At 44.2% G+C, this 14,050-nt stretch overlaps 1 protein-coding gene across 1 annotated transcript in view; it reads left to right on the top strand.

Moving 5' to 3' along the window:
• The window catches only part of sntg2 (syntrophin, gamma 2), a gene marked incomplete at its 5' end in the record, with an annotated part of 377,700 nt that overhangs the window by 233,663 nt on the left and 129,987 nt on the right, over positions 1 to 14,050 (top strand). The window contains one exon of the mRNA XM_085996911.1: positions 4,988 to 5,104. Coding sequence (XP_085853037.1) covers positions 4,988 to 5,104 — 117 coding nt within the window. The remainder of the gene's footprint in view (positions 1 to 4,987; positions 5,105 to 14,050) is intronic.

Raw genomic sequence — 14,050 nt, 5'->3', positions numbered from 1 at the left:
TGTAGAACCTGCCTGATTTTCATTCCACTGCAAGTGATGAAATCAGTTGAAATCAATGGAATCCAGCATCCGTAGTATTTTGCTATCGTGTTAGTATTTGGTTCACTGCCACCTCTCTTCTAGGAATGCCCACCTTGAAGAAGTTCTGCTCTTCTCTTCGATGGGATCTCTGTTTGGCTCTTCAACCTTGTTCATCTTCATTGCTTTCAGTTTCCCTTCTCGTGTTTGCATTTCACACTTCATCAGGAGCCATCCTTTGTCTCTTTACTTGTCCTATTACCATCTCGTCTCGCCTTGAATATCTCTTAATGTCTCTTCACCCCTCCCAGACCTTCCCTTTTGTTCTTTCATCCCCTCCCCCATTTCCCAGCCCCCCAAACTTGCTTTTAATCTGTTTCATTTCCTGCTTTTTTCTCAGTCCTGACGAAGGGTTTCGACCTGAAACGTTGACTCTATTTCTCTCTCCACGGATGTTGCCTGGCCTGCTGAGTTTTTCCAGCATTTTCTGTTGTTATTTCGGATTTCCAGCATCCGCAGTATTTTGCTATCGGAATAAAGATCAGTCTGGTTCTATGAAAGGTGGGCAAACCATCCAGACAAACTCCTGCCCAGGCAGTGAAAACAAAATTCTACCCTAATGTATAAACAGCTATTATAAATAGGAGAACCAGCATCTATTTTCTGTAGAAAGGCTTCTGCTAACTATTGGATGCTGAAAATCTTCAAGACCAGAACTTTATTAAAAACAATATAATCCCATATATTTGGCCAGAAATTAGGTTCGGGGGCTTGCCGCGCGTGCAAGCCCCCGATGTGCACTTACCCGGCGCGTTGACATTTCAATCCTGGCCCGCATTGCATTCCCTGTCACTGGCCCGCTTCAGGTCCTGCCGCGCTGTGCGTGCGTGACCCAGCGGCGTACTTAGTGCGATGAGCCGGCTGGCATCACGTGAGCACTGGGCAACCAATGGGAGGTTGCAAAAGTTCATTCATGAGTTTGATCATAAGAACTGTCAAACTCATGAAAACTCCTGGTCCCAAAACACGACTTAAACTTGAAAGAAAATTTTAAAAAACATCGCACTACTTAAATATAATGTAAAAAAAATATTTTAAACAATAACTTTAAATTTTGAAAAAAATTATTACATAAAAAATCAGGGCTAAAAATACACTTACCTTACTGTAAAGTCTTCAAAAAAAATGAACCTGTGGAAAAATTTTCTAATTTCACTTAATAGACCACTTACCTGTTAAAAGTAAGTACTTACGGCTGCTTTTTCCACGCGTAAAAACCGGAGTCTTTTCCCCACGGGCAACTCTAATAAAAAAAAGGGAAGTTCAGCGCGCACGCGCTGCCTGATACGTCGTACGCGTTCCGCCTCTGAACCCCTTGGGTCAGAGGAGAGGAAATGCTGGTTTTCCCCGCATGCGCTGTGCATGCTGAAAACCGGCAATTCCTCCGGGCCCACACGTGATTACCCCGTCCGTACTCACGCGTTGGGACAAGAATTACTGGCCCATTATCATCTCAAATATACATTTAGTATGTGTTATTTTTAAAAAAAAACAATCTAAAGTAATTATTATTCTATTAGTCATTTGATAACATGATTTGGACTAAGAATTTACAACTACACCTGTTTACGTTCTAAGTTGTTTGGCCGAAATGGATCCAGTTTTTCCCATCCATTGCAGAATATTGTCGACAATCCTGGATGTGAGCAAATCTGTTACCATCCCCCCATCCGCCATGATACCCACAGCCAGTTCTTCGGGTGTTATATAAATTCAAATCAGTGTCGTATAACTTGCCGTTTATTATTTGCTTATTGCAGAAATGGCCACAAGGAATAAACATGCCCTTGCTCCCATTAAAAAATTATATTTAAATAAAATAAAAATTGAGCTCAATATCAGTGCTGGAAAATGTTTTAAAATAGCTCAGTTATTGTGTAGCAGTTTTGTTTTTAAATGATAAAATTAGCCTCTTAACAAAAGGTTACTTTTCTATAGTTCAGAGGAAATAAATATTCTTTTATAAATAGACACTTTTCATGTCGATAGTGAGGCAGTCATTGTAGTTGGAAATAAGGACAGCAAGCTATTGAGGTGCAGCAGAGAAGAAGGAGGAGAAGGGAAAGAAAGCATTGACACTGGAGGTAAAAGCAAAGTGATTAATAGAAAGTTGGCTCGTTGCTTCTTTTTAGCTCACCAAAAGCAGGCAATTTACTTGTCCAAGGCTAGTTGTCAAGTAGAGCATTCAGCCATGGCTTACAGGTCTTCTTATCGTTTATATTGCAGTGTTACACTTATTTGCATGCAAGTAGGAGATAAAGGTAACGACTTCTTAAACTGTGGTACCCTTTAAACCATCTGTCTTTTACACTCGGATTATGAGACCAGTTTCACATAGTTTGTACACTGAGGCTGTGATCTATTTGAAGTCTGGCTTCCTTTTCCAGAATCCAATGAGTAAAGGATGTTCATAATATTACATGAAAAACGTAGAACAAGAAAAGGACATTTAACCCATCAAGCCTGTTCCTTCCACAGGCTCCATCCAATTTATTTAGTCTTATGAGAGAGGTGACAAAAAATTGCCAAGATAAAACTGTGGATTTGTCCCTGGTTCTTAATATAATCTAGCAAAATTCCAAGCTGCAATCAAATATTACCAGCTGTATCATTCAACCTCGACCAGTTCCATTCCATAGATGATGTATTCATGACCTTAGCCATACAGGTTCTATCATATCCCATAAATTGTCGAATCCTGTGTGCCGATGCATATTCTTATAACTTGCAATCCCATTACCCAGATTTTTATCCAGCTGTTAATTAAAGAAGTTAATCAACTAGGCATTAACTGCACTTTTTCTAGAATTCTATTCCGCATTGTACTGGCCTCGCTAGATGTGCTCCTATCTAGTTATCCAGCAAGTTAAACACTCATTCAAATAATTCCTCGTGAAGCCGTTTTGCCGTTTTGAAGCTTTACTTGAACAAATTTGTGAAACTGTAAACAAAGACAAAGTATGTTTTGTACATAAAACTGAGTCATATACATTTGATATTACATAAGATATAAACATATTTACAACAGTAGAATAGACTAATTGTATAACTAACTAACATTTGGACTGTACTTCTGTAAATATCAAATATTAACCTTTTATAAACATAGTGTTATCAAAATACTACGCTGACAAAGTTACTATCATGCTAACAGACAAAGATACTCACAGATATTGCGCCTGGCCTAACATATGAGATCAGATTACATTGGATTGAGAATCCCTCATGGCAGATTCTCCATTGCTCTGCTAGGTTCTTTCTGGAATTCTACTTCCTGGGTCAAACAGGTAGAAAGGTCAAAGGACCTCTGCTACATACAAACACTGCTAACACAATAACCACCACCAGAGGGTGCTATCTGCATGTAAAGTGTCCATAAGTCCAGAACACGCATACTTTGTTAGAAGACAAAAAAAATCTTCTAATCTGAACTCTTCCTTTGAGACTTGTTAATTTTGTACATCTATTTCTGTCACTAGAGTCAAAGTCAAATAACTTGCATACTACCAAAGTCTCTCTGAAGTCTTGGATTGTATCCTTTATCAGTCTTCTTTCCCCAGTAAAAACAAGCTCCACTTTGTGAATCTTTTGCCATAATTTAGAGCCCCATGCTCAGGAACGATCCCTTTCAATCCTCTAGATTATAATTATAAAAACAACATTCTCCGTGTGAGCACAGAACTAGGTGTCATGGAAATTGGACTCTGCGGAAAAAGTTTGAGGGCGAAGGAAGTTCTGGAATGTGCAATTTTGATTCAAGGTACTGCTGTTTAGAGAAGAAGATAATAGCTCAACAGAATTTCTTAAATATTAGCTTTCTTACTGGTATGGAGAATCCTGAAGTCAGATCTTCCTTTCTGTTGGATCACTCTAGTGACATCACTGACAGACAGCATCCTGGAATGACTCCATAATAAGCAGCATGCGGCGTGACTTCGGAACTTAGCTACTTTGACAACGTGCAAAGCAGGAAAACCATACTAAAGGCCAGGCAATCCGCAACCCCAACCTATAGTGTGGCTTCCAGGGTCCCTGCAGCTCCAGAGCTATTGTGAGGCCAGTCTGGTTACCAGCGCAAGCCTGGCAGAGAGAGCAACCTGAATGAAGGTTCTTCGTTCCAATAAGAATGCTGGCGTTTTACAAAACAATTAAAACCTTCTGAGGTTAATATTTTCCTTTAATAAAAATTAGCAGCGTTTTTCCAGAGGTGCTCATCCAGAAGTACCTTCCTCTTTACGTACAGTTCAACAAAAAATGCACATACTCTCAAAGAAAAATGTTGCTGTAGTCTATTTGAAGAGGAAGCAAGTAATATGTGATATCACCAGTCAAAACCATCAACGTACAGTGTTGAATGGGGATAATTTGTCAATGAGTTTCTTTGTTTCAGGTTTTGTGTCAGTCTCTTAAAACAGCAAAGGATGGAAAGCCCGTGTCAGGCCATACATCTTTGTTGCTGTAGCTTTGCGATTGGCGCTTTTAAGATATCCTAAAGTTGCTGGTGTTGTTGTCTGTGTCATGCACAAGACACAAAATGACAAGTGAGGCAACGTTGAATCTGCAATACTGCATGCACCTGGATGGTTCCGTAAGATTAGGCTGCCAATGCTGATGAATATTTTGGGGCTTGCTGGGCCCACCATTGTTGCGCCTTTGCAGCAATGGAGGCGGTCGCTCTAAATTGGAATTAAATCCCCATAATCCCATACAGCGCACTTCTAAGAGTAGATCCCTCAACAATGCAGTTCTGTAGTTTCCTGGCTGATTTAGACATCAGGCTTGGCACAGAGTCCTTGAAGGCTTCATTACAAAATTAATGGCTTTGTGTGTGCAGGAATCATTTTTTTAAAAATGCAGTGTTTTGATTTTGAGGATTGATTTTTCAATTTTCTAAGGTTTTCCTCTGCAGATAATTCACATGGGGTGGGTGAGTGAGAGGCTGCTAGGATCTGATTCCAATCAGCTTTACAAGTACAAGTTTCTGGGACTGAAGGGTTCGTCGCTTCACATTTTCAATGCTCCACCGGTAAGAGACAGCGACTCTTTAATAATGTATCGGCTGTTGTCACAGATTTTTCTTCTTTTTGTTCATACTTTACTCTTTGAAGCAATCGGCTTAACTTCTGCATAAGGTTTAAAATTAAGTCAAGTACGTGTGTATATTCTCCTGGTATAATCACATTTATCTTCCATATGTATAAAGCTTAATTTCTAGGCATTTAGAAGTACAGTAAGTACATTATGGTGTACCATTGACTTGTCAAGTAGTGGTTACCGAGCCTCAACTTTGAGCAGTGTGGTAGAATATCAATGCATTCAAAATTAAATGAGCATAATATTTGCACGACCCTCATCCAGTTAGATCTCATTAGGTGTCAGTCTTGGCTCACTGGCAGCACTTTCATCTCTGATTCATAAGCTGGTGGCTTCAAGCTCCATTTCAGTGACTTGAGTGCATAATCTAGACTGACCCTCCAGTGCAGTACTGAGGGAGAGCTGCACTGTCAGAGGTGCCATCTGTTGGATGAGATTTTAAACTGCGACCACATCTGCCCTCTCAGGTGGACATAAAATATCCCATGGCACTATTTTGAAGACGAGAACTCGCCAGGTATCCTGAACAATATTTATCCCTCAACCAACATCACTAAAAACAGATTAAGAACATAAGAAATAGAAGCAGGAGTAGGCCATATGGCCCCTCGGGCTTGCTCCGCCATTCAATAGGATCATGGCTGATCTGAATCTAGACTCACGTCCACTTCCCTGCCCTCTCCCCGTAACCCCTAATTCCCTTATCTGCTAGGAAAATGTCTATCTCCATTTTAAATTTATTTAATGTTGCAGCTTCCACAGCTCTCTGGGGTAGCAAACTCCATAGATTTACTACCCTCTGAGTGAAGAAGTTTCTCCTCATCTCAGTTTTGAAAGGGCAGCCCCTTATTCTAAGATTATGCCCCCTAGTTCTAGTCTCACCCATCAGTGATCTCGGTCATTTATCTCGTTTCTGCTCATGGAAACTTACTGAGCACACTGCTGCCACTTTTCCATATATTACAACAGTGACTACCCTGCAAAAATTACTTCATTGGTTGTGATGTGTTTTGGAACATTCTGAGGTTGTGAAAGGCGCGATATAAATGCAAATTCTTTCTTTATTTCCTGATGCCATGGGAGGTTGTTGCTTTGTTCCAAATTTGTTGTGCAATGTTATTAACTAATGCATTTGTATAAAATTCCTTTGACTGCTTCTTTCACAAAGGTGTTAACCCATTTACCTTCAGTTCCCAATAACAAAATCACATTCTCAGAAAGCATTCCCAGAGGGTCAAAAATAATGAAGATAAACTTGCTTTTGATGTCTTTCTTTGAAGAGGGGAAAAAGAAATATCCATTTGTTACATATATTTTAATACTTTTACTGAAGCTATTGGATCTGTACAATTACCATTCGCTCTCATTATCATACATGAGCAAAATACGGCGGATGCTGGAAATCTGAAATAAAAACAGAGAATGCTGGAAATACTCAGCAGGTCAGGCAGCATCTGTGGAGAGAGAGAAACGGGGTTAACGGTTCAGGTCAATGACCATTTTTCTGACGAAGGGTCATCGACCTGAAACGTTGACTCTGTTTCTCTCTCCACGGATGCTGCCTGACCTGCTGAGTATCTCCAGCATTTTCTGTTATCATTGTCATCCTCTGCAACACTTCAGACCTGCAAGTGAGGTGTGTCCCAAAATGCCATAAACATATCAGAAATGGACTGAAACACGAATGGAAAATAAAAACACACACACGCACAGGACACCAGCAGTAAACAGTGGAACATGATCCACAAGCTACACATAAGCAATGATTTTGTTGGCTGTCCTAAGCATACACAAACTTCTACCTCGCTGGCCCTGAAAGTCATAGGCCTGGGAATGTTCTGCTGCAGGGTAAGTGGTCACGGGGCCAAAATTTGGGGACAGACTTGGCTACCATCCCTTTTTTTAATTGGCAAAAAAAAACTGACAGACCCAACTCCGTGCAGACAGTGCTGACATCAGAAGAAGAGGCGGGACTGGCAGAAGGACATCAACCATCAGAAATCCTGCCGGCTCCGCCTTCTTGCTGAATCAGAAGCATGTTTGCATGATGTATGGTGCAGGTATATTTTTTTTTATTCGTCCTGGGATGTGGGCGTCACTGGCAAGGCCAGCATTTATTGCCCATCCCTAATTGCCCTCGAGAAGGTGGTGGTGAGCCGCCTTCGTGAACCGCTGCAGTCCCTGTGGTGAAGGTGCGCCCACAGTGCTGTTAGGGAGGGAGTTCCAGGATTTTGACCCAGCGACGATGAAGGAACGGCCGATATATTTCCAAGTCAGGATGGTGTGTGACTTGGAGGGGAACTTGTAGGTGGTGGTGTTCCCATGCACCTGCTGCCCTTGTCCTTCTAGGGGGTAAAGGTCACGGGTTTGGGAAGTGCTGTCGAAGAAGCCTTGGTGAGTTGCTGCAGTGCATCTTGTAGATGGTACACACTGCAGCCACGGTACGCCGGTGGTGGAGGGAGTGAATGTTTAAGGTGGTGGATGGGGTGCCAATCAACCGAGCATAGGGCATTTCCATTTGAACACAATGGACCAGAATTTGCAGTGGGTGTGACGGCGTACTCTCAGAGTAAGCGGTCATACTGCCTTTGAAATGGACCGCAATTTCAGGATTTCCGCAAGTGATTGCGCATGTGCTAAATCCTGAACTTGCGATCTGTAAAGTTACTTGCGTGCCACAATAATATCCTGGTGGAAGTAGGACCAAAAGTGCTCATCTCCTATTGGCAATCGATTGCAGAGCCACCATCAACCAGAATACACACCCCACCCCACCAAGATGTCCAGATGTAGTGACAAGGTGCCACTGAAAAATTATTTCTGTTATTGGCACATCTCTAATGGTAAATCCGAGATAAATTCTGAAACCTGAGTAGTGATTATTAGCAAAGTCTACTGCTTGCAATGACTTGCTTGGTCATTGTCTGAATAAAGAATGTGAGAAAATAAGAATTAGGAGCAGGAGTAGGCCATTCGGCCCCTCGAGCCTACTCCGCCATTCAGTAAGATCATAGCTGATCTTCGACCTCAACTTCACATTCCTGTCCAATCCCCATATCCCATGATTTCCCTGTCGTCCAAAAATCTATCTATCTCAGCCTTGAATATACCCAATAACTCAGCATCCACAGTCCTTTGGGATAGGGAATTCCAAAGTTACACAATAGAAGTCAATCACTTTTAAAAGCAGCCCATGGAGAGTGTCATTTGTTGCACATTTCGATTATGTATACACTCCTATTGTCACTGAAAGAACTGCAGAGTGTTGCTATGGCAACATTTGATGCACTACGTGTTAACTTTCATTGACTGTCTGCAAATCAAAATTGGCATTTAAAAAGCAGTGTTGTCCCAAAGTCCAAACTACTTATGTTACAAAAATCTGCATTTTAAGTTGTTTCTATATCTGGATATTTGAACCACAACTGTCAGTATATCATAATCGTCTCAATAGTAACAGATTTATTGACCCCTACTGTCCAGCATCTTTCTGAAACGATAGGGGGAATTTTTTGAGGGGGTCAGTGGGCGTGTTTGGTGGCGGGTCGGGTGGGGACCAACTGTCAACCCGCCGCCATGCTAGTTTCCCAGATGTCGGGTCTGTCATCGCTGAACAGACCCAACACCAAGTGGCGGGGGAGGCAATTTAGATGATTAAGAGCTTCTTAACAGGGACTTAAAAACTATTTTAAGCTCGGGGGAGAAATTGGGTGGAGCCGCAAATGGGGCGCCAAGCTCGCCTGGGCGCCGGAATTAGCGCAGTGTTTGGAGCAGTAGCGACCGCCGGAAATTCAGCTTGAGCGCCCCAAGAGGGACACGGGGCGAGGTGCTCCGCGTCCCTCTTAGGGCGCTGAAACTGAATATCGCAGCGCTACGTGCCGCAGCACCACACGCTGCGGCACGGCGCGCTGCAGGCCTTCCTCCCATTCTTAAGGGGGAGGGGCCTGCACCAGCGCGATCGGAGATCGCGAGTGCTGGCAAAAAAGCCCGGCACCGAGGAGAAGTGCTGGGCTCTCGGAAAACAGCCGGCAATGCCGCGGGGGGCGATCAGGAGGCCGGGGACGGAGGTGCTGCCAGGCGGCCGCCGAAAAAAACAGCCGCCCCGCACCTCCACCTTAATTTGCGCCACTGCCGCCACAGGTAGTCCCCATGAACCGGGCACGATTTGCGAATGGCGCTACAGAGGCGGTCGCTGCCAAATATCGCGATCGGGGTGGTGGCGGGGCGCTGCGCACACCGATGACGTCATTGGTGGCGGTGTAGCGCAACAGGCTAACGCCGCCATTAGCGCCCCAGTTAAATATCGCGGGAGGCGTGGCCAGTGGCGCTAAAGCCACTGAGTGCCCTCTTTAGGCGCTAACTCGTGGCGCAGCCCACTGAATTTCTAGGCCCTCACCTTTTAATTTTAAGAGTTCACCCGTGGGTTCCCCGCTGCTCAGGGATCACGTCAGGTAAGCAAGTCAGGCGTTGTGTCACCATGGGATCATTTCTAAATTTGACAGCTGCAAATATGCTATAAAAGCTCCCATTTCATAGCTGTTCACTTTCCAAGCTCAGAAGCTGTTGCTTACTGCATTTGGAAGACCGATTGAGCTTTATGCAGCTTGAAAGTGTTTGGATCAAACTCTGTATCCTGTGTCACCTCATTGGAACAAGCTCTCTCACCATTGACAGATCACTTCTGTCATCTCTACTTCACCTGCCATCTATTCCAGCAGCATCGGTGCCCTTGAAACTATCTCACCTTGGTCCTCAGAATCCCACCACAATCAGTCCCAACACCAGCAGCACCACGCACACCTGCAGCACCAACAACAACACCAACCTTCTCCACAGTCAACTGACGCTGCACAGGACAGAGGGCATCAGCACCTGACCACATTGCTGCCCGGGAGGCCAGGGATGGCCTCACCATGGCCAGATTTATTTCACTTGACGCTGTACACCTTGGCTGCCACATGATGCGTCAGGTTGGCACCACCCCACACCAACACCATAATGCATCCCTCAAATGCCCAAGCTATTCCTTTCACACTCATTGCCATTGTGGGGAGTCTCGCCATTCACTGCAACTCACTAAGCCAGTTCCAAAGGTGCACACAAATCAGTCCAAGAAGGCAAAGTGTTGAAAATAAAAGTTTCAATGTTTGACAGCACATTAACAGAAACTTCACATGAACATTGCATAAAACACCCAAGTGCCTACCCATGGGTGTTGTTACTTGGTATGATTACACTAGGATGAGGGTGAGTGTGAGGGATGGCTAGTGAGATGGGGATTTGATAATGTGGATAGAGAGGGATGGGTGGAGGTGCAAGGTAAGTTGGTGTGAGTGAGGATGTGCAGGAGTAGGGTAGGGAAGGCAAAGTGATGGGGATGTGATGAGTGGCACAGCAGGATGAGGTTGAGTGTGGCTTTGCAGTAACGTTTCGTGATCTACTGAGATAATTTAAAGGTTTGCGCCACTGCAGCCTGGTCCTCCTAATGACATCCCTGCTTCTGCCCTCCTCTGCAATGTGCAACCAGGCTGCGTTGATCTCCTGGGGAGGTCTCTTCTGCCCATTGGCAGAGAAGAGAACCTCCCTGCGTGCTGTGACTCCCTCCATGGAGGGAGTCATGGGAGAGCCTGGGTGCAGCCGTGCACCTCTGTGCAGTGCTTGTCATTGTTTGCAGCACCTCAATGCTGTAGAACACAGACAGCACAACTGTCAAAATAAATTTGCCTTATGGTCCCTTTAAGGAAACCATCTGATGACACGTCAAGTGAAGTCATCAGACCTGCTTCCTTCAATTGGCCGGGAAACGTGCTGGGCGGGCTTAATAAGCCCAATCAACATAAGATCACATTGGACAGCGGGCTGGAGCCAGCAGCGGGGTCGCACCCCGCCACCGACCCCGGCCGCACCGGACCCATCGCGGTAGAGGAAATCGCGGCCGATGTTCCAGCCAACGGCGATAAAACTGGCTTTAATGCAACAAATAAGCCCTCGCTACTGCTTACACTAGAAGGTGGAGCTTGCACAATGTTTCTTTCAAGCTTTCAGTGAAGTTTCCAGCAAAATGGCAATAAACTCCCAGAAAATTAGGGCGTTGCTATAACAGTGGCGTTATTCATGAACATCATAATTTCCTGGGACTTTAGCGGCGATAGTAATGGCGTTCACCATTATTTCACCATTACTATGGTGCCACGGCCCAGCAAGTTCCTGGCCAATTGTTATACCCATGTAAAGCTGATCCTACAGAGAAAGGGGATTGGGTAAAAGAAAATTCTTCCCACAGGTAGGAAGGGACTTCGCAGCGCTTCTTCTGCCCGAAGTTTATCGGTGGCTGGTCATCTCTCGCAGGAGATTGAATGGGTTGGTAAAGCCCATGATAGAGTGACTTGGCTCAGTCTGTGAAGGAAAAGGAGTTTTTAAATGTTCTCTTTCCACACTTTTGTTTGTTTTTATGTCTACTCCTCATACCCTCAGACCTAAACTTCCATGCTGTGAGAGTGCTACTTCCAAGCTAGAGATGTCACAATGGCCTCAGCCTCAGAAACGGCTCAAGGGTTGCCACATATCAAGCTTTGTGAATCCCTACAATGAGCTACTGGGGGAAAAAAATGCCCATGTAAAGCTGATCCTACAGAAAAAGAGGGTTGGGTAAAAGATAATGCACTCACCAGGAGCATAATACTGTATGAGATTCATCTTTCTCATTCAACATCCTGAAGACTGACAGAAAATTACTACAAGACAGAAACATTAAGACCCCAGCACCAGAGGGTACCTAACTCCTTACTTCTTGCCAGCATGGCAACAACAAGTTCTCCCCCACCCTCACCACCCTCTCCCTCCAAGTCAAAGCTGAAATATATTCAATGTACTGCCCCAGAAACTTTGAGAAACATACTTATTATAGAGGGCAGTAAATCCCCACTCCAACAGACACCACGTCGAGCCCCTTCCCCTACTACTAGAACACTGCCCCAACCAACACAAATCAAATATAAGACTCCCTCAGGTAGGAAGTTGATACGAGAAGAGCCAGTGACCCAGGAGAGCTTTTTCCATCCTCCTTGTGATAAAAGGTCACCACCCCACCTCCCCCCAACCACAGTATTCTTGGGATCAAATTAATGCATTCAGTCAGGAAAAGGAAAATGTAAAAAATAAAGTGAGCCCAAAAACACTGGGCTTGAATTTGCGGTCGGAGGCTTCCCGCGGGCGAATGCCTCCAAACCGCAAGAAAAGTACGCACCTACCTGATGGTCCCGGAGGTTTGGACTCTCGCGCTCCTGGGCCTCTACACGTACGTCTGTGTAAAGGGCCATGTATCCCAGGGGCGCAAGCGTCCCATGGATCATGTGGGCCGGCCCAACCAATCAAAAAGGGGATCCCCATTATGCTTATGGGGGGTTCCATTTACGTACGGAATTCCCATAAGCATGAAAAGGAATCACCCAAAAAACACAATTACACACCAGTTAAAGAAAAGTAAATCATTACATGTTCAAAATTGATTCAAATATAATGGCTCAGAATTTCGGGTCGGGGGCTTCCCGCGGGTGCAAGCCCCCTGACCTGCACTTACCTTGCACGCCGGCCGTTGAGCTGTGGGCCCGCGTGGGATTCCGATCCTGGGCCTCCTCCAACTGCCGGCGCGCAGTGCTTGTGTATCCCAGGGTCGCAGTTAGTTCGATGCGTCCCCTGGGATCACGTGGGCCATGGAGAGCCAATGGTAGCAGGAAATGCTTCATTCATAAGTTTGACAGGAAGACCTGTCAAACCTATAAATACTATAAGCCCCAAAACATCACTAAAACTTCAAATAAATTTAAAAAATACATTACATTTTTAAAATAACTATAAATTACATGAAATAACTATTTTAAACAATAATTTAAATTTTTGAAAAGATTAATTACATTTTCTAATGGGGCTAAAAATAAACTTACCATTCTTTAAAGTATTTAAAAATAATAAACCTGTGGATAAAATGTTTTAATTTAAATTAATTCACCACTTACCTTGTTAAAAGCAGGCCTTGCACCTGCTTTTTAAAAGTATAACTGCTGGAGACTGACCCTCCCGGAGAAACCTGCAAAAAAAACGTAAGTTTGATGCGCACGCGCTGCCTCTCCGGCGCACGCATTCTACCTGTCAACCCCTTCTTTCAGGGGAACGGAAGTGCCGGTTTCCCGCGCATGCGCAGTGCATGCATGAAACCGGCACTTTCGTTGGACCTACGCGTGAGTACCCCATGTGTGCTCACGTGTTGGGACCCGAATTTCTGGGCCAATTTAATTAAACATTTAAACCAAAAATTATATTTTTTGAAAACTAAATGTCAACATTTTAAAGGGGCTATAAATAACCTAAACTATATTTAAAGGTTTTTTTGACTGTTTAAATAATAATTTTTTTTAAAAAATATTTATTTAAACTCTTACGCTGGTAAAACAAGGCCCTATGCCCACTTTTACTAGGTGTAAGAGTTTCATGGGCATTCGCTGGGCAGTAGTTGGGCAACTAGCCCAGCTCTCCGCCAGCGAATGTCCATTTCCTGGGGATGCGGTGCATCTGTCGAGCTGAAACTTGACAGATCGCAAGTTCCGGGTTTTCGCACATACGCATCACACACGGAAACACGGAACTTGCGGGGCACTTACGGTGCATACGCACTGCGCACACGGTCATAGGCACTGGAAAATCTGGGCCACTATCTACAAGTAGGCAAAACCTTGTAACTTCATTTAAATGCTGTCGGTTTCCAATGTTTTTGATTGTTAACACAATTCAACTTGGCATATATTGATAGATGCATGGAAGAATCGATGTGTCTCCCAGAGACATCCTCCTTACAAAATAGGATATTAATCTGTGGGGATGG

The sequence above is a fragment of the Somniosus microcephalus genome, chromosome 9 (assembly GCF_052327205.1).
Source record: "Somniosus microcephalus isolate GS21.2 chromosome 9, FLI_Smic_1.0, whole genome shotgun sequence".
Lineage (NCBI taxonomy): Eukaryota > Metazoa > Chordata > Chondrichthyes > Squaliformes > Somniosidae > Somniosus > Somniosus microcephalus.
Note: the sequence above shows the minus strand (reverse complement) of the source record. Positions and strands in the feature narration are given on the sequence as shown.